This window comes from Falco peregrinus, chromosome 3, assembly GCF_023634155.1.
Source record: "Falco peregrinus isolate bFalPer1 chromosome 3, bFalPer1.pri, whole genome shotgun sequence".
In the NCBI taxonomy this organism is placed as follows: domain Eukaryota; kingdom Metazoa; phylum Chordata; class Aves; order Falconiformes; family Falconidae; genus Falco; species Falco peregrinus.
Genome location: NC_073723.1, coordinates 31486814 through 31508178, shown reverse-complemented (window position 1 = coordinate 31508178; position 21365 = coordinate 31486814). Strand labels below are relative to the sequence as shown.

At 43.1% G+C, this 21365-nt stretch overlaps 1 protein-coding gene and 1 non-coding gene across 2 annotated transcripts; both read right to left on the bottom strand.

Annotated features, from left to right (window-relative positions):
- Positions 1–6085: 6085 nt before the first annotated feature.
- Positions 6086–17833, bottom strand: CFAP418 (cilia and flagella associated protein 418). Its single transcript, XM_055799029.1, has 7 exons — positions 17679–17833; positions 17605–17647; positions 15940–16039; positions 13729–13799; positions 13173–13238; positions 12263–12358; positions 6086–10326 (listed from the first exon to the last, which is right to left on the bottom strand). Exons 1-7 carry the CDS (start codon positions 17737–17739, stop codon positions 10167–10169), a joined length of 597 nt encoding a protein of 198 aa, XP_055655004.1. The 5' UTR covers positions 17740–17833; the 3' UTR covers positions 6086–10166.
- A 110-nt stretch (positions 17834–17943) lies between these two features.
- TRNAS-AGA (transfer RNA serine (anticodon AGA)) lies at positions 17944–18025 on the bottom strand. The gene has a single exon. It is a non-coding gene; the product is annotated as a tRNA-Ser (tRNA).
- Between the last annotated feature and the right edge of the window lie 3340 nt (positions 18026–21365).

Sequence of the window (21365 nt, the reverse complement as noted above, 5' to 3'; positions counted from 1 at the left end):
AATTATTCTAATTCTTACATTCTTTTTTTTTTTTTTTTTTTTGCTTTCCTCATCAGAGGTGTGATCTTTAATACTTTTTTTAATGGCTAGCAGTTTATGGAGATATTTTAAAAGGTAGGCAACGCATGTAACTACTCATTGTCTGAACTCTCCAAACTTTTAAAGAAGTGCAGCCTGCCCCCTCCCTCTCCTCTTCCCCCACTCTCCAGCTGCTGACACCTGCCTGCCCCAGGCTCAGCATGCTCATGGCTTGCAGCCCCAGATCCCTGCTACCTGTGTGGGATTTAGGGGAGGAGGGGGAGGTGTTCAAGGGCTTTCATTTCCCAGGCAGCATCCTCCATCTCCTTCTGCTTTCAAACCCATTGCTACTCTTTTGGCAGCAGCCACCAAGGAGCTCCTGCTGAGAGCCCCTTTTTTGCATTTAAGGTGCACATCAGAAAAATGGAGCCCAGTAGCCGGCGGGAGGGGTTGATGCTGTACCTTAAAACTTTGGGTATAATTAGCAGAGTGAGGGGAGCTCCTCAGGTGTGCTTTTCCAGTGAGCAGGCTCCTCAGTGCTCACCCACATCTACCTAGATGGCAGCAACTCTGAAGTTTTCCTGAAAACACCTTTGCATTTCAGGAAGAATTTGCCTCTGTGTTTCAAAAAACACAACAGCTGCTTCTGCTCCACTTGTAGCCTTGCTCTCAGACCTTTCTTTCCATCTGCAAACCCTTACTTTTTTTCCCCCCTCCCTGCAGTACAGCCTCCAGCACAGCAGATTTAAGGCTGCTGACAACAGACTTGCTTTTCTTAGTTACCCTTCTTGGGCCTCTTAGATGTGGCCTGTGACCTCCTGGGGCCCAAAGCTACACTAGGGACCACAGCACAAGGCTGCATGTCCCGGAGCAGCAAGCTCTTTCTCCATCAGAAGTTTAGAAGGATGGTTGTCAAATGCAATAGCTGAAATGGTTAGACTCATTGAGAAACTAAATTTGCTTGCTCAAAGTTTGCATTGCAAGCGTGGCCTGAGCTTTTTCCCAGGCCGCCCAGGCTGAGATAAGACTTTTTTCTGAAGGATGAATAAGCATAGTTTCAAGTCTGTCAAGAAAACAACAGCCTACAGGCAAGAAAAAAAGTGTGGGAAACAATGTTTTATTTTTAAATGGTTGAAGTCTGAATGTGCTTAGTTAAGGGAAGACTGTCAAAAATAGCACTAAGTGCTTAAATCCCACTGGTGTTAGCTTAGTGAAGTTCTCCCACGTACTTCTTTTCTTGGCTAAAACACAGCCCAAACCATCAGGCAGCAGCAAGAGGTGTTCCTCCTGTCCCTCCCGGGACCCACCGGACAGCCAGCGTGGAAACTCATGGTCTCTCTTTCTTGGATGTATACTATATCCAGCTCCCCTGCAGACTGGAGAGGGATTTCTGGTGGCAACCTGCACCAGGGTTCAGCCTGAGCTTCCAGCAGGGATAGTCCTGTCTTAGGGCAGAAGGCACTATCCGCTCCTCCGAGATGCCTTCCAGACCTGTGTTTGTGTCATTCATTCGAGCATGGCTGCAGAAAAACAGGAAAATATTTCATTTCAGACAAGTTAATGAACTCCCATTTTCAGCCCTTAGTCCTTTAAAAAACAGAACAGGAAACAAGAGTAACTTGCAACATCTGACACAAAAGGAAAGTAGCTGCTTTGTTCTTTTATGGCCTGTTACCCTGTCGAGCAATGATGTGAGAATGTGTTGGGACAAACCTGATGAGGTGCTCTCTGCCATGAGGTGCCCATTAGGCTGTTTGTTTTTCCCCTATTTAAAGGTGTCATTTGCCTTAGGATGGATCCTGCAAATACCCAGGGTGACCACATGCCCAGTGCTGGCCGAGAACCCCAAGCAGTGAAGTGTTATTGCAAGGTCTGCAAAACAATTTGACATCTGGAAATTATCCACTTTACAAACATATTCTTCATAAAGAAGTAATGCTCTCCAGGTTTTAGGAGGGATTTCCAATATACCGTGGGGGGAAAAAATCTTTTGCAAAAACAGAGCGACAAAGGATTTTAGCTTACACTAGCGACCCTGGTGTGAAGCACCTGGCTGGATACTCTGGGTGCTAAGACTGCTGACGGCTGTGTCACGGTATCCCCCGTGCTCAGGAGAGCGGTGATGTGCAGTACTCACATTCAGCTGGCAGAACAGATGGACCCCAGTATCTTCTTGGCCTGACTTGTTTTAGGAATTCAAACCCAGAATATTCACTTTGCAATTCCCCAGGACAGATATATTTTATTGCTCTTCAGGACATGGGTAGACTCTTTTATACCACTCTCCTTTTTCATAGTTTAATTGTTTCCAGCCTTCCTCACTGGAATTGAACTAATATATATATCTAGCATGGAAAAAAACACCCATGAAAAGAGGTGTTTCAGACATATGTGGGAAGATGCAACTAGAAGACTGCTTTAAAGTGTTTCCAGGTCTCAGTCCTAGCTTGAATCAAATTTTGAGAAAATCTGAAATAATTTTGCAGTGTACTTTGGGGAAGACGGCAGAAATATGAGTCATCGTTTACAGAAAAATCAATGCAGAGGATGCTACAATTTTGTGTTAACTCTTCATTTCAGCGACCGAGGATCACGTATTGATTGAATGGTGCCTTGCTGTAGGATCAGGGCAGATAGATTTCCCAAGATATCCACAGAAATCAAAAGGAAACTTGGCGTCACATGTTAATGAGCAACCGATTACACTGCAAAGAATGTTTTGAAGCCACTTACCTTCCACTTGTAAACAAGATGCCTCACTGATTCAAAGCACATCATAAAACAATGTCACAGCAGTTTTTATCTCTGAAGTGTTGGAGTCAGAGCTGTGCCAGCTCTGATATAAAACCTATCATCTAAAAATTAAACCAGATATTGCTGCGTGTTAAGTAAGGAAAGGCTTATGTTACTTTAGGGCTAATAAGACTAATAATAACTCACTATGGCAAGGTTTTTATTTTTAAAAGACACATCCTCCTACTTCAGCATGCGGATCAATCTCTTCCTGCAAGTGATGGTAGCCGTGGCTGAAGGAGACCATAATACCCCATGCTAAGCATTATTTTGGATAACTGGCCCCAGGATATAATCTCTTCGTAAACCCACCTGCATGTGCAAGATTGTAGCCTGATAACATAGATGTGAATGGTCTTCCCAGGAAGGGACAGTTAATTATCACAGTCTGCTGTAGCAATTTATGCACTTTTTCTTACCAGCATCCTGAGCAGCCCGCTCTGCCTAGATAAGGAATTTGATGCTAAATTCAACCTTCCTGTCTCTGGTAGCTGCTTCCCCCTTCCTGTGAATGCTGTTTACATCGGGGGAGTCAGGAGGGCTTCCCAGCACAGTCAGATTGCTGGCTATCCCAAAGCTTCTTTGCATTAGCTGGAAGATGCATGCTTACTGTATGCAGTTACTACCACGTATATTGCGTTGCTTAGAGTAAGGCCATATTGCTTGCCTTTAAATACAGAGTGAGAAATTCTGCTTTATGAATATCCTACCACCATTCAAGAGCTAGTTAATACTTTTTTCCCCTCAGTAGACAACCACATTTTTAAATAGATGTATTTAAGGTACTTGGAGCTAGAATATTAGGCGTTTGTTTGACCAGTATGAAAATGTCTTCCTCCTCTCTGCCTCCCAGTTCTTTACTATAAGCTCTGAGGTTGTAAGGGTTTCAGTTTCAATACATTCTCATGAAAAACTTCGATCATTTGCTTGTATTTGAATAACAGTTCTAAACCACTGGCTAAGAGGATGTTAGCAGCCCTGAATATCTTAGCTCTTGTACCCAAATATAATATCTGACTCTAATATATAAATATAATATCTATCTTAGTTCTTGTATCTTAAACTTATCACCAGGAAACAGGCTTCAAAATACTGCAGGAAACCCTGAAGGCCATGGATGGCGGGGTGGATTCACCCCCATCTTCTGCGTCAGCTCCTGGAATTGCAATCCTAAAAGACTCTGAGCAAGGACACCTCCCACATGAAGTTTTGTCCTTCCTTTTGGCAAACCGTGGGCACTTGAATGTCTCCCTGCAGCATGCTGGTTTTGTTTCCTTTACTTAGGTATTTCTTCATTAGTTTAGAAGCAAACCCCCCCCCCCCCCCCGATAGCTTATTTCTTGCCTGAAAAAGTGTTTTCACAAATCTTTTCTATATGCAGCCTTTCACAGTGTGCTACTCAGCCTTGCTTGTTCCTGTCTTCTCTACTAAACTTTTTGTTCAACTATTTCTCCTGTTAGAAGGAAGGATGTAAGAAAAAATGAAGCGTGACAGAAATTGCTCACCTATGGTATAACTAGGCTAAATTTAGATGATATTCCCTGTTTTACCAGTGAAATAAGCAAACTCTAGTTTCATGATGTAGATAGTTTGTGCTTCTAGGTAAAAGTACCTCATCTCTTCTACAGCAACAGACACAATTTCACCGGTTACCTGAGATCACGGTTACTTCCATCCACTAGAAATCAGCTTTGCATATTCACATTTACTGGATTCCAAAAGAACCAGAAGAGAGTTCAGTGAGACTTCACCAAAACCTTAGCCATGGCGCATGGCTGATGAACTGCAGGATGCAGGTCTTTGGACGTTTCTCATTGCCACTTCTCAGACTGCTCTGCAGCATCTCTGGTCTATGTTGCTTTCCTACATAGACAGAAACAATTTTTTGGTATTTCTAAATCTTGGCCTTTTACTATTTCCTTTTTAAGATCTGCCATCTTTTCCCACATTGGATGATGTGCTATATAAATTTTGTATCGAACATTAGAAGATCCTAATGTATACAACCTCTACTTGCCAGAATTACTTAACAACATTTTCAGGACAATTAATTTGGGCAGGGTGAAAGGTAAATCCTGAGGCAACGTAGTTTTCCCACTGATGTGTATATATACATACATACATATACCTACATACAAATGCACATTAGCTGACATCCAAAAAAGTTGATCTGCTTCAGTATTGGTCAAGGACCACTTGAGGATCATTTGGATGAAGTTGCACAAAAATCAGCTGGAGTTGCCACAGATCTGGTAGCCACTAATAATCACATTCAGAGGAGAAAAATGCGAGCAGCCTCGGTTGGTTGAATGTCAACCTTCATTATTCCAGAAAAATAAGTAAGTATGAGCGTCTATCAGTGAAGCAGAAACCTGAACTGTAACGTTCAGTGGTGTTGCTCTGCCCTCTGCAGACTAGATTGTATAATCACATTTTACTGCAACTTTCATACTTTTAAAACACAACACAATAGAAGTTGTCAATATGAAATAAACATACACGGGTGCTACCTTCTATCAGTGCAAGTCGTAAATAAGGTAAGTCAGGAACAGTCTCGAGGCAGTGGGTGGTTCCTGTGTGTTCTCACCAAGTCCACATCACCCACTAAGTCTGGGAAGTAATTATTGCCTGAATAGTGCCAGTGCCTAGAGTCCAAATTTAAAATGGAGTATAGGAAATATTTATGTCTGTTACTGTGATGTATGCCATGCAGCATTTCTTCATTATGGAAAACAAAGATTTGTTCCAACTCCCATACATGGAGCAATTTCTTCCTGGTACGAAGAAGTTTTCTACAGCAAGATCCAGGGGACAGCAAATGCTTTGATTCCTTGACTATCTCCCTCTTTTAAGTGACCGGTATGATGCTAGTGGTAACCTGCCTTCACTGATACACAAAGATACCAGCATCCGACTCTGCAAGAAGTTGAGCTATATGCCACCTTCCACAGCAGCTGGTTCCACCTTTTATCCTAGGTAAACATCCAAGAACTGTGGTAAATGCATTCACCTTTATGAGCTCTCTGTAATTTAACGGGCTCTCCTCATGTTATCTGGTAAAGAATGTTAAAGCTCATTTAATTCTCAGATATTTGCTGCATCCCCATTGATGTGAGAAAACACACGCAACAGTAATTATTGCTTCTTACGAGCAGGATGTTTCTGTACTAAGGGCATTTCATAATCCTTCTGATGGAGAAACCATGGCCCTACACCATTTTCATAAAGCTTCCCTTGGATAGGAACAACACAATAGAATTTACACAACACACAATTCAGATTTGTTCCAACTTTTTATTTTACTGAAGTGTTGACATTTCAAAAATAGTTTCCTCGAAGCACACATGCCAAGTCTCAGGCATCATATGTGGCCTTCACAAATAAGCAGCATCTGACACTCCTTGACTCCATCCCCCACAGGCTGGGCTGTCTGTGATTACTGGGTATCACACAACAGACAAAACTGGTCAGGTCTTGTGTAAAAAGAGCCTGGCAGGAAGAAAAATTTGCCTATGCAGCTCCCAACACAGGCCCTCTCCTATTGTGTGACTACCACATGTGCTGGTTACATGACCCGAAGACTCACATGTCAGGAAACAAGAGAAGTGAGCAGTCTTTCAACAAGTGACAGCTTCCAGTTCCTAGCACTTGCAGAATACCTTTGGTACAAAACTGAAATGGGTGCTCAGAAAAAAATATCTTTATGCCATTTTATACAGTGCATAGCTTGCAATATGTAATGCTATCACACTTCTGTAAGTTCAATTTTATGGCAGGGCAAGATCCTTAATATTTACTCTTCTGAGCTATATTCAGCATCTGGGTTGGACACACTCCATAGCTTGCAGGTAAAAAAAGTGAGATCTAGCCAGAACAGCACATTAAAATTTGTTAAAGAAAAGCTATAAAAATGTACGATGTAGATCTGGACTGGATTCCTATCCAGAAGTATTGCAGGAACACAGATTGAGAAAAGTTTGACATTAAACCACTGACTACATTTCCAAGTGAATGCTTTTGTGTGGATTCTTGTTTTGTCATCCTTCATTGCTTTGTCTTTGTTGAGGGATCTGCTGCAGGCTAGAAAATTTGCAAGCGTATCAGCTAAGCAAAATCAAAGTCTCAGGTTTTTCACCTTGCCCATTTCACAAACAGAAATGGTATTATTACTTCCAAGGCAAAAAACTGGAGGAAAACAATGGTCACATTTATACTTAGCAAAACTGTTCTCCAGTACTTCCGTTTGACAACAGCTGAATGGCATTCTTAAACAAAATTCTTTACATAATCCCTGCTGTCTAACTGACACGGAAATATCACTTAGGGTCTGGGCTACATCTTAAAAACCTTGTGCAATCTTAAAATAACTTCATCAAATGAACACTCAAGCTCTAATTTTACCTTACATTCTTTTCATTTGAGAACTCTGGAGGGGTTTTTAACATGTAACTGAAGAAAGCAAAGGAAGAGAAATCAAATACTTAATACCACTCCTTTTTCTAACAAAATAATTGTATTTCAAGACATAGTAATTATTCTCAGATCTAGAAATATGCTAAACGCTGTACTGAAAACCAATACAATAAACACTATTTCTGCACCTGTTTAAAATTTCACTTGGACAAAGAGCCACCACATCCCACCATTCTGACCAAGGCCAGAAACAAGTAATGACACTTGAATTAACATAATGATTTCAGGGGAAGGCTCAGGTTTCCACATAGGTTTACCAATAAAGATTATCTTCTAACACTTTTAGAGCTTAGGGTGCAGTCTTAATGGTGTTAGTGATACAATCACCTCACAACAATCTCTGCCCAGAAAGGGAACTCTCTTTCTACAACTCTTCAGGCTAACAGAAGACTGAGGGACAAGCTGACCTAGGAGAAATGCTGACTAATGTTGTCAATAGATACTGGTGTTAAACCTTTTTACTCCTCCTATACTCTAAGTCCTTGTGTCTCCATTCCTTCCTAGCCTCTACTTTTCAAGTGCTGCAGGCTGTCTTCTTGTCATAAGAATCACTAGAATGGATGTCTTGAACTTTTGTTTCTGCACCATTTGCTCCACACACTTGGTAGCGCAAACTGTTCAGAGAGCGTGACTATTTCTGTTGGTTTGTTTAAAACAGGGTACAGGAGACATGCTCCTTTTCCGAGTCATGTAAGACTTGGTCTCGTGAACTGAGATGGGTGTTAGGATTCTCTTCATCTGCTGCTCACAAGTTGCAAACCCAACTCATTCTTGCAAGCTCACTGTGGGACAAGGTCCAGCGCAAATCCAGGCCAAAAGAGGGTCCTGTGGGGCTACTTGGTCACCAGTTTCAAATGGCCTTGGAATAGGCAGGCCAAGGCAACTCAGCACTTTTTGAAATCCATTCTTCTTCAGGAAGAGGAATGGAAAGTAGGTTTCTTCTTCTCTAGAGCTTGTTAATAAATTATACTACTGCTGGGTTCTTCTCTTACCATTAGCATGGATCTCTGGGAATGGAAATTGCTCAGGCCCACCTGAAGAAAACCCAAGAACACTTACTGCTTACAGTCCACACAGGGGCCTTCTCTTCACAAAGGACAGAAAGGCAAGCAGACCTCTTCAAGGAGCTGATGGAGCATTAATCAACTGGTCTCTGGGTCTCTCTATCTTCTGAATCTGCAGTTTTAGACTCTAGCAGTTGCAACTTCAGCCTGATACACCAATTGCATTGAAACCAATACGTGACCCTAAATACGTCTACAACCTTATGCCAAGCAGTACCTCTCCGAAGCCAGCTCACCTCTGAACCTACTAGCAAGGCTCCATGTGGCACTGGAACATGCACTCTAGAGCACCGAAGAAGCACTGTACAACGTAGACACTGCCAGGCCTTCAGGAACAGTGCTGGTCCTCTACAGGTTCAAAAAAACTCCCCCAAACCAACTCACGTAGGGAGAAGGTGAGCAAGATGCAGAGTACATTATGCCTCCGGTCACTACTGGTATCTTTCAGAGTACAGACAAAGCAACAGATTTGAGGGATGACCTCTATGGGAAAGACCATGCAATTGTTTTGGAAAAGCTCAGATAAAGGGCAAATGTACAGATTAGGGCCATGAGCAAAACTTTTTTAAAAAAAGATAAAAATTAAATAGCTCTGTATAGCTAGAATTGCACTAAGTAATTAATTTTGAATTTATCTGGACAGTATCACATACTGCATAGCAAAGATACTGACAGACTTCCCATCTTGAGACACTTTTCAATCTAGTAATTGCCAGGACTGGTAATCCTTTCCTTCCTCTCTGCTCACCCCAAACCCAAATCAATCTCCTGTGTTATTTATACATAATGAAAAGAATGAGCTCATAAACTATAGTGACATTAACTGTAATCAAGACAATTCACCAAGTAACATGATACGGGAAGTAGTTTCGCGACGTTACTGGGGGAAGGGAGTATGCTGAAACAGGCAGTTATACTTTCTGAATATGTAGCACTTTGAAAGTGAAGCTGAAGTGAAAACTAAGTGAAACTGAAAAAAATCCAAACTTGAATGTCAATGGGGATAGATATTTTCTCACTCTTAAAAGCCTGAGCCTTTTTTCCCTTGAACATATTGATAGAAGGGTCATATACTCTTCAGAATCTCTTTAAAATTGCACAGTATTTAACAATTGCAGAACTTGTTCACCTCTTGCAGCGAAGGCTGAAAAGAAGTCCAAGAAATTCACTGTGGTATAGAAGTCCTTAGTCAGCAGAAGGTGCTTTGAAGAAAGCAGTAGGAACTGGAAGGAAATTTCCAGCACCAGTTTTCCAGTTTTTGGCTACTGGTGGGTAAAAGAAAGTAAAGTTTTGGGGTGTGCTGAAACCTTCAAGGTGAGAGCTGATCTTGCAGTAATTTTTTAAGACATCTACAACCACTTGCTCGTTAACAACTATGAGAAAAGCAGAACAGCAGTATTAATTTCTGTGCAGAAATTCATACGCTTTTGTGTCATGGCTGCATCCCAATTCACCATTTTGAATCCAAGATTCTGCAGACAAGGGAAATAAAGCTCTCTGCTAGATATGAGAACAGTCTCAGCGGGCTTTGCCCCATGCCTATTCCTCTTCCTTTCTTTAACACTGTTGAGTATGAGCTTTAGCCTCATTTAACCTCATTTAGCTTCCACAAAGCCTCCAAACTGGTTGTTTCTTCTAATAATTCAACTCCCACATTGCTTGCAAGACAGTTAAATTGAAAAAAAAATTTCAGGTTGAAATCTGGGTGTTACAATCTATTTCTAGATGTAAGTATTCAGGTTCTCAGAAAACTGTGTGGGAAACAAATTGAATTTGTGACCTGTTCCTACACAAGCAGGTACCATACACAAAGTGACTTCATTCTGCATGTTTACCACAAACCCACCGAAGCTGCTGGTCTGTTCGGAGGTCAGTTAATTCATCAATGGACCTCCAACTGCACTGACAAGCATATGCTCGTGCTCCTTTCTTCTTTATCATCTTCGCTCTTAGTTTACTGAGCTCAGGCATGTTATTCCTGCCAACCAAGTGAATTCAGTTTAGGATCATGCTTTTTTTTTAAGAAAAAATATTCATGGGGCCATTTCAATTCAGAAATGCTCTTAAGAACACTTCTAGTACCACTGTCATGAATGAATTTAGGGATATGTTTAAATTCTGTTTTGGACACAATCCTTTCCTGAGAGCAGCCTCTGTGCAGAGTTTCCTGTATTCTCAGATCAACTGGAGATTAATTGATGTTTTTGTAAGCAATGTTCTCTGTCACGTTCAGTAACCCTGTGTCAGCCTCCAGAGAAAGAGTTGGGAACAAAATCAGGTAGTGTTAATTCTTGTGTTAAGAAACTAGTACAAAATGTATTTATTCTATCAAACTTACTGTAAAACTCCCTATGCAGAATGGGTACAACTACAAAGTTAAACTTTTCATCAGGAACTGTTACTCAGGATGGTTGTTAAAGTGACTGAAATGAAATGGCCATAAGAGGTAACAATGTACACCAAACCACAAATAATTCCTGTGCAGGCATCACCACAACAAATTAAAAACCAGCAAGGCTATTACAAAACCAAGTTGTTTCCAAAACCAAGTGAAAATTTATCATTTTAACTATCCCTGCTCTCATGACCTCCTGCTGGCCATTAATTTCTGGCCACTGGATTGCTCAAAAACAACATTAGCAAGTCCAGCTAAATAAAGAAAACCCAAAACAAACACTAAAGGAAGAATTTTTAGAAAAAGAGATCATACACCTATTAATGGAAGGCAAATGTTTAATCTTCAAGTTTGCTTTTTAAAATTCAGGTTAGACAAAATAAATAGCTAAATATCTTGCTAAAGATTAAAGATTTTAATCAATGTTACAAGTATCTCATACTAACGCTTTTCATGTCTTTTAAATGATTTCAAGACCTTAGAAGCAGAATAGTTTACACTTCAAGTAAATAAAATAATCTTATTTCTATTTAACCTTTCAGCTACCAAACTCATCTCAGGAGGCCAGGGCAGCATGGTGTTTTTAATGCTGCTTTAAATAATGGGAAAATAAGATTTGCATTCAAAGAGAGATACAAATTTCAAAACTGGAAGGAAAATACAGGAAAAACCTAACATGTAATACAAGAAAAAGAATGGAAAAGGAGATCATGTATTCATTATATGCTCCAGTTGTCACATCCCTGGTGGCCAAGCACATACTCTGAACACATCCACTACCTCCATCAGTTAATGGGCACATACAGAGACTTCACTAAAATAAGAGGAATCCAAATTTGATGTCTGTATTAGCAGCATGCCTACTACACTATCCTTCACTAAGTCTTGGCATTAGATACAGTTTTAGAGAAACTGGAAATAAGAATTCCTTAATTTTAAGTCTTCAAAAAACTCTGAAATAATTAAAGTCAAAGATACCACAACATAAGAAGAAAACAAAAATCCCACCCCTCCATTTAATCAAACTTTGCTTCAAAAAGAAGTCTGTTAAGAAATCAAACTATTTGATCTTCTCTGAACATGACAGCATAATACTTGATACTAGAAAAAAGAAAATCTGAAACAATCACAGTCTATATGACTGAAGGTATGGTGAGAAGCACATGCTGAACAGTCTGCATTCATTTTGCAGGCATCCTGCTATGGCACACCAGAGGCCAACCCACCACACGGATTTTCTGCTTATTTCAGCAGTAAAGTTGCCTTTTGATCCATGAAACTTGAATTCTTTTTAAAAGCAGAGAGAGAGAGTGATGGGGGAAGAAATGGAAAGGCATGAAAACAGATTAAGGGAGATGTTGCATCCCTTACCCTGCAGACTTTCCCACCTATCCCCGAACAGGTTGCACACATGCTCCTTTTTAGCACTGGAGTGCTCAGGACTTTTCATCTTTCCCATTCCTATCAAGCCCCAAAGCACTGCGACACAATACTAATACCAAACCCACCTCAGACATACCTGAAAAAAAGATAATCACAGGACTGATCCCAGATGTAGTCATTGAAAAGCGACACACGGAAGTCACAAGCAGTACAACGTAGCTGATCACATGTCCTGGTCAAAAAAGAACAGAAAGCTCCATGAGCTTATTACAATCAGAGAAGCTACACAGATCATAACTCTTTTGAAGTACAGTGCTCACTCAGAAATACTAGAAGCAAGGTTACCCTGTAATTTTAACTTTTTTCACATCTCTGGCACATTCACTATGGTATGTGTTTTAACTATATGACCATGGATTATTTTCGCAGGTCCCTAGCCTCACCGAACCCCTAAAATAAAGTGATATTGCCTTGATATATTCTCTCTGGTCCTACTCACTGCTATGGCACCTGACCAGCATCCATCAAAGTACATACATCAAGTACTTACTACAAAAAATGGCACATGGAAATGCAATAACGTTCTATAGGATGTTGGCGATAAATCTTTAAAGTACCTCTCCTACAAAGTTCAGCTGCAGTTGCAAAGCACTCTGGCTATTTTCAGTTCATGCTCTGGGATGATTTAAAGCAGCCCACTGATTTAAGTCACATACTCAGCATCACATAGGAAGGCTGAAGAGAGGCAGGGAAAAGTGACAATACAGCAGTAACTTCCTTAACTACTTGTTAGTGATTTTTGGAGTCTCATGGCTCACTTGCACACATTTTTCAACTCCTCAAGCAAACAAAAATTCTAGTGGTCAACAACACAGGACTGCAAGGGACCAGCTGACTCCAACTGCAGTTACAGGTAGCCACGTGTTTAGGTGAATATAAGGCTGTCCTATCCAGTCCAAACGCAGAACTCTGTACCACCACAAAACATGGCTGTGAATAAAAATAATGACAAAACAATTAGAACATTTTTTTTTCATGTTTCCTACCTTTTTGAAATATTTGTTCCTATGCCATATGGTGAAGAGCTTCCACCCAGGTACACTGGACAGCATCTATATGGATTTTGTTTAAAATATTAAATTACAGCAATGCTCCTCCTAGTTTAACAGCATGGTATTTCTGAAATAGTGTTTATTAAATACAGGCAAAGCATCCAAATGCTTACAAACTACAGAATTTTAGAACTTCCATTACCAAGGTGTTCCAAGAAAAATTATATGACAGCCACTCTCTATACCAAATATACATGGGAATATATATTGCAGCATTTGATAAATGTGTATGTCCATAAGGCAAAGGAAGCTGCTGTTCAGTAACTTAAATAATTAATAAATATATAATACACAATTTTGACCACATGAAAGCACATTAGTAATTCTTCAAAATTGTCTATCTTTGGGGTTTTTTTTAAAGAATGCTTCTCTAAATATTCAGTTTCTTTCCTATTTAATGTCAACACAGATTAAACAATAGCAATATTATTAGGCTGACAACAAGCTATAATCAAGCTATGTTCAGCTAGCCAAAACATTTTTCACTTACCTTTTCCTATGAGACTGTACAACAGCACTGTTTGTTTCAGGTGTAAGACTTGCAGAGTTAGACTTCAATTTCTATTTAAAAAGCAGCCAAAGAATAAAGCAGCATTACAGCAAGGTAACATTATTCTGTTTTACTTAATAAGCAGGAGCCAGAAAATCTTGGTCACAGAAAAAGGGGACTAAGAATTTGGGATTATTCAAATAGATAAAGTTTTGAGAAGTTTCTGTCATTTCTTTGAATTCTAGAATACTGGAATTCTAGATCCTAAATGGGAAGTCCTAGGCATACAAGATGATAAAATTGTACAAATTTACTGACAATTCTCTCTCACTCAGACATATATATTGTGACATACAAGTGGGTTTTTGTTGATTCAGGTTTAGTCACTCTGTAAGAGATCAAAGCCAAACAAAGCAAAACCAACGCTACTCATGAAAATAAGAGAATCTGTACAAGGGGTTACAAAGTATAAATATCATCATTTTCTACTGATGATACCTAAATGAATATCTATTTCCAATGTCTTCTATCACTCTATCTTGACAATGTACATTTGTGGCTTCATCTCCATCTCCTGCTGTCAAACAAGAGAAGTCATTTGCACATGATACAAAACAGGAAGCAGTGGTTTGTATGCCAGGTGACTGTGCTGCCATTCAGAGAGACCTCAACAGACTGCAGAAATGGGCTGAGAGGAATCTCCGGAAGTTCAGTCCAGGGGCAATGCAAACTCCTGCCCCTGGGGAGGAATAACCCTTATGCACCAGAACACACCGAGGGTTGACCAGTTGGAAAGCAGCTTTGCAGAGAAGGCCGTGGGAAATCTGGTCAATGGTAAGTTGACAATCAGCAAGTGGTAGCACAGAAGGCTAACAGCATCCTGGACTACATCAGGAGGGACATTGCCAGCAGGTTGAGGGAGGTGATCCTTCCTCTCTACTCACCACTGGTGAGACAGAATCACAGCATCATTTTGGTTGGAAGGGCCTCTTGAGATTGTCAAGGCCACCTCCCGGCAGGGTCACCTTCAGAAGCTTGGCCAGGACTGTGTCCAGTTGGGTTTTGAAAATCTCCACAGACAGAATCCCCAGCCTCTCTGGGCAGGCTGTCCCAGTGTTTGACCACCCTCACAGTAAAAAAGTGTTTTCTTGTGTACAGATGGAATTTAATGTATTTCATTTTGTGTCCATTGCCTCTTGTCCTGTCACTGGGCACTACAGAAGAGAATCTGGACCCTTCTTTATGCCACCCATCAGGTATTTACACACATTGATAAGATCCCCCTGGAGCCTTCTCTTCTCCAGGCTGAATAGTCCTAGGTCTCTCAGCCTCTCCTCATATGAAAGATAGCCCAGTTTCTTAATCATCGCCATGGCCCTTTGCTCGAGGCTTTCCAGTAGCTCCATCTCTCTCTTATGCTGGGGAACCCAGAACTGGACACAATATTCCAGACATGGCCTCATAGACACGTCTGGAGTGCTGTGCTCAGTACAAAAAGAGACATGAACATAATGGAGTGGGTCCAGGAAAGGACCATGAAGGTGATTAAGGACTTAGACCATCTGACGTACAGGTACAAGCTAAGACAGCTGGAATTGTTTAGCCTGGAAATGACAAGGGTCAGGAGAATCTTGGCAATGTACGAAAATAGATGATGGCGAAGAATAAAGACGTAGCCAGACTCTTCTCAGTGGGGCCCACTGACAGGAGGAGAGACAATGGGCACAAACTGAAATACAAGAAATTCCAGTTAAACATATGAAAATTTTTTACTTCTTGTGAGCGTGGTTGAACACTGGAACAGGTTACTTAGGCTGTAGAGTATCCATCCTTGGAGATACCCAAAAGCCTTATGGACATGGTCCTGGGCAATTGGCTCCAGGTGGCCCTGCTTGAGCAGGTGGTTGGACCAGATGACCTCCAAGAGGTCCCTCTTCCAACCTCAGCCATTCTGTGACATTTGACACTATGCTGTATCTTGAACTAGCACTTCTTTCAATTGCCTGTTACTGCCTGAGTAAGACCATCTCTTTGCACCCCTCCTATTCCTCACTACAGGACTGTCACATTTTCCCTTTCTGCTTTATTTTCCTAGTTCATCCTACAGCTTCTTTTAGTTAATTTTTTGTTTTAAAACAGTTTTAGTTTACGATGCTTTTCTTTCCATTGCTGAACCTCATCTGTTGTGCATTTCTCCAAACTCCCACTCACCAGAGGTGTTTTGGTAAAGCTGCTGTCATTACAGATTTCATCAATAATGTCGTCTATATCTTCTTCACTGCTGCCAGCACTCATTAACAGTTTAGCTGATCTGAAAAACAAAGAAATCAGCCTTCATTTAGTAGCATGACCAGAGCAGTTCTAAGAATTGTAAGGTAAAACATAAAATTTAGTTAAAATTTAGGAAAAATTAGCCTTTTTCCTCTAATATTTCTGTAGTATTTAAGGTAGGCCACCCAAATCATGTCTGGGCAGATGTAAACTGCAGCATGACGCCTTTCAGTCCCTGTTGAACTCTCCCATCACAGGTGTTACTTTTACTTGCTTCTTTAATTTCGAGCCACTTCCAACCCTGAATAAAACTAAGACAATATAACCCATGCTGTACTCACTGAGCAATAAATTGGACAGCCCTGTTTTTTCACATTAATCTTCAGCAGCAGGAATATGAAAAGACCAGAGGGAGTTCTCTCCTCGTGCTATACAACTGCAGGGGTTCTGAAGGAATTGCTGCCAAACTGTATGCATTTAGAGAGATCACCAGCACTTCTCTTTCACTCAAGTGAGGAGTCTTGTCACTCAAATCTGCTCTTTGCTAGCTCTTTGTCAAAGAAAGGGAGGCCTACAGTACTGCTGTGTCAACCAGTCAAGAGCAAATCTACTCCCGAGAAAGAAGAAAACTCTGATTTTTTGAAATATTGTGATTAGATTGACTAAATTCAAGTGCTCATCTAACCATTATGCAAACAACAGGGCAGTCCAGTCCAGTCGGCTTGTTGGTCTTGCATTAAGTCATTTGGCTCTTCAGGATCCTTGCCTGGGACTCTGAAATGTCTGTCGGGTAAGCTCTCAGCAGCCCACCTGTGGAGACATCTGGCCAAGCCCCCACGGTCCACAGACCTTCCAGCCGGAGCCTGAGGTGCTGGTGCGGGCCGGGATGAAAATACGAGGATGAGCAGGGGCAGGTGTGAGGGCTGGGGTGGAAGCCTCATCCACGAGGATGAGCCGGTGGCAGCAGAGGGGTGGCGGGACACCCGGCAGTGCTGTCAGCAGTGGCCCTGTCATGACCAGGCCACGGTTTTGCGAAAACTGTGATGTGAGGTGGATACATGAAAGCGTAGCGTGTAAGCACTTACTATAGAAGAGATGGTTAACGGAAAGAGTATGAACAGAATACATAAATGACTGAAGTATCAACAGAAGGAAACGTTTGATAATACCACTGCTAAAGTACTGCCTTCTAAATCACAAGATTTATAGATGTTTTATATGTATATATATTTATATCACCAGGTCGGCTATAGAGCCAAGTAGTCCCTCACGCTAACTCGCAAGCACATTAGTGCAGCTTTTACCGCCATATTTAAGCCGAGGTTGGGATACCCCCAAGAGACAAAGACTCCCTGAAGTATCTCAGCTGGCCGGCTCACGGCTTGGGTGTTACCGGTAAGTTACCACGGGGGTGCTCGCTGCCCGCCGGCCTGCGCTGCGGCCCCCCAGCCCCGGTGTTCCCGGTGCCTGAGGAGCCCGGCCGGGCGCCGCTCCCCCCCGGCGCACAGGGCGGCGGAGCGCCGGGCCCCTCGCCCCCACAGCGGCCGCCCGCTCGGCGGGGAGACCGTGAGGACCCGCCCGCCGGGACGCCGCGGCACCGCTAACCTGCCCTGCTCCGCCGCTGCCGCCTCCTCCTCGCCGTCGCCGTGCCGGTGGCTGCCCGCCGCCCCCCCGCCCGCCCGGCAGGCGACACAGCCGCCTCTCCACCTCATCCAGTAACCGATCCAAGTCGTCCGCCATCTTGCCGCCGCCAGCGGTTGCCAAGGCGGCCCCGCGGCTGCCGGGGCGGAGTCTCCGCGCCTGCCGCCGTATCGGGGGCGGACTGTGAAGCGCGTCCGCGGCCGGGCCACCGGGCCGCTCCGCCTGCAGCACCGCCACCCCTCGGAGACGGGAGCAAACGAAAGAAAGAAAAAAAAATTCGAAGCAATCACGCTTTGCTTCGGCCGTAGTCGGCAGGATTCGAACCTGCGCGGGGAGACCCCAATGGATTTCTAGTCCATCGCCTTAACCACTCGGCCACGACTACGCATGGGGAAAAGTGCTTCCCCGCCATCCTAGGGCTAACAACCCGCGCTGCCGCCGGGCCGGGCCGCTCTGCCTCACCCGGCTACCGCGGGACGGACAGCAGGGCAGGGCCCGGACGCCGTCAGGAACGTTCAGGGAAACGTTACCTGATACAACTGTGAGGGTTATGGTTGGTATTTAGAGCATGTCTCCTCACAGGGTGGCGCGAAAGGCATAAAATAGGGTTATGCTTATGTATTTGAAATACAGTTCATTATGCTGTGTATGGGTCTGTTTAGTGCAAAACCTAATGCTTTCTTACATCCCCCGGGAGAAGCCTGGTCTTTTGGCATCGATTAGAAACACCTGCTTGAGAGAATGGGCCTGGTCTGCTTAAAGCTGGGCAGGCTCCCAAGCTGATGTCCCTGCGGCGCCAGGGGCAGGGCCAGAGAGACTGGCGGCACCGGAGAGGCTGGCAGCACCGGGCCGGGGGCTGGTGGTCCCGGGGAGGCTGGCGGTCCCGGGGAGGCTGGCAGCACCGGAGAGACCGACAGCACTGTGCCAGCGGCGGCCCGGCTCCTGGCCGCTGCCTGCCGGGCCTGGCCGCTGTCAGCCGGGGCACCGAGGGCAGCGGCCAGGCCCGGTGCCGCCGCCTGCCTGGCCCTGAGGTGCCTGGCGCTTCGTCCGTGACAGAGAGACAGCTTAAGCAACTGCAATTTGGTTTTTTTCGCCACTTCATTTAGCGTTTTTGAGGAAGGCCCCACAAAACAGGGTCTCGCCTATCACTGTGTTAATAAATTCAGGCAAACGTAGGAGGTGTCAGTCACTGGCTTCCAAGGCATGCTCTGGCCTCTTCCGTCAAATGGAAGGTCGAGTGTCTCTAGGTGGGCACACCGCCAGCGTTGTCTATGCCGACGCTTCAATACAAATGATAGAGCATTCGTCTGTGTATTATTATATTTGATTAGAAACCTGAGGAAGCAATTTAGAGGGAGAGAGAGAGGTCCTCTTAAGCAAAACAAAGCATCGCCGTCTCCTCAGGCCAGCTGAGACGAAGCTCAGTGCTTGCACCCCCACCATCGCCAAGACTTCAAAATTTGTCAGCCTGGGATGAATGGGGGCTGCAGTCCTTAACAGCTCCAAGCAAAGCCTCTTGGTTACAAGGTGTTTTACAATTCTCTTGGTATTCCAAGTAATGAGTTGCAAGCCCTGTTTGAATTCCCTCGTACTTAAGCTTTTATTTCATCATTCCATTTTCCTCCCCACACATCTCAGTGCTCTGCTAATACCCCAGCCCATATCATGGCAGTGCTGCAGGGGGAGACGTGTTGGGTAAAAGAATTTTGAGCCTTCCCTGGGTTGATGTGATGGAAGAAACTAAATAGTGTTGATGCTGCTCCAACTCTTTTAAGTGGTCCCTTGGTCAGGACTTGGTATCGTGTAGGTAAATTCAATCCAGAAGAAGTGGATTTTTGGGTGGAATTTTTACATTCATCTCTTGCAGCTGTGGAGAGTTTAAACTAATCATAATTCTCCCTGGTATGCTATCATCTCTGTAATTTGAAAAAGGATCAGAAGCCCACAGGCTTGGAAAATCTTGAAGAAACTCTTGTCCTGAAATACATCATCACATGTGGAAAAGACCACTTGCTGCATCATCTTAAAGGAGCTTAAGAATGCCGAAATCCAGTATCATTCTGGCATTCTCTCAAATGGCCTCAGAAATCTGAGTACATTCTCTTCTGACTGCAAAACAACTTCTTTCCTTTTACATCAATCCTGTGGCTGTCAGTGTGTCTGTTGCAAGGTGCCAAAAATGTATGGAGTGTCTATGGCATAATGGTGCCAAAGTCAGGGGTGCCTCAAGGCCTTCTCCCATGAACCTGCTGCAGCTTTGCTCAGTTGGAAAGCACTTGAAATAAATTAAAAAAACCCAAACCAAAAAAAAAAAAAAAAAAAAAAAGAAAAGAAAAAAAGAAAGGCACAGACCTTTAAAAATCCTTAAACTGCAAAGATTGTTTTTGTGCAGATTGCTGCCTGCTGTTTAGATCCTTGTTGTTCAAAACTTCTGCAAGGCCTGATGCAATCAAAGAGACTTACTAGGTCAAATTGATTCCAGACCAGTCCCTGGAATCACGATGAGGTGAATCTGACATACTGGGCTTTCAGCTAAGCTGTGGCCAGGAGAAAGGAGTTGAGGTCATGCCCCAAATTTTGTCCTCTCTTAGGAAATGAGTGAATTTGCTTCTGCAAATCATGTCTCCCACTGACTGCTTGTGGGCTTATATTGGTGCAAACAGAAAGGTTACTGACTGCTGAGGGCTGGAAAAGTTCAGAATGGTCATTTTGTTTGATGCTGCTGCTTTTTTTTTCCTTTTTTGATACTTTCTTAGTGTATCCTTAGGAAGAGAGGACAAAAGCTGAAAGTCTGTCCTGGGTGGAAGCTGTCATGTTCTCTAATTCTCAAGCTACTGCAAGCTTTCTCAGTAGTGCTGATAAAACTGGATTTTGCCACCACAGTGATGAGGACAAAAAAACCCCAAACTTCCTAGGGCAGGATGTTAATTTGCCTCTTCTGTTTTCTCTGGAAACCAGAGAGACTTAATTGAGGTTGAGCAGAACTTTCCTCAGCCCTCTTCTCTGAATGATGAACTCTCCAGGGCTTGGTGATGATAGAGGTCAGCAGAGCCAGGGAATGCCAAAGCTGTCATTTCCTAGTGCTACCTGCTGCCAGCCGGAAGGAAATGATTGCAGGGAGGCACTCTTTTTTTTGATGTGGTGATGGCATGCTGCAGCCCTTTCCGCCTTCCCATGTCTTTTCCCAGAAACTGGATGGAAGTAGCACAGTGACTGCCTCTTACCAGGTGTTCTGCTGCCTCCAGCAAACATAGAACCAGTTCAACTCCATGCTCCTATTCACAGGATATTGCTCTAATCCTGTTGTTGGTCACACTCCAGTATAATATCATTCTGAGTGGCACCACACGTTTTCCAACAGCAGTACAGTGCACCAACATGAACAAATTCAGGCTGAATGTAGATTCTTGGCCATAATTTAACCACTAGCAAGAATTTCTGTGGATGAAATTATTCTGTATAAAGATACCAGATTGGGAGACAACTTCTTGAAAGACTGCTTGGCAGCAAAAATAGCAGTGTGCGCAAGACTCCTTATATAACGTTATTCATTTGTGATGCTGAGAGACAGCCTTGGATCAGAGGACAGTTTAAACTGGAAGCCAGTTCAGTCTTGGACTTCACTGCCAATCCTTCCATCAAAGGTGCCAACTCAGAGGGTGGATTTTCAGTTTGGTTTTCTGGCACAGTTGCCTCACCTATGAGGGACCAGACTGGCATCAGGA

Excerpts from the sequence above, each read along its gene's own strand:
- CFAP418 (XM_055799029.1), bottom strand. The coding sequence starts at position 17,739 with ATGGCGGACGACTTGGATCGGTTACTGGATGAGGTGGAGAGGCGGCTG. Across the intron at positions 13,239-13,728 it reads GTACAGTCTCATAGGAAAAG|ATGCTGTCCAGTGTACCTGG; the intron begins GTAAGTGAAAAA and ends AAATCCATATAG. Across the intron at positions 10,327-12,262 it reads TGTGATTATCTTTTTTTCAG|GAATAACATGCCTGAGCTCA; the intron begins GTATGTCTGAGG and ends CTTGGTTGGCAG.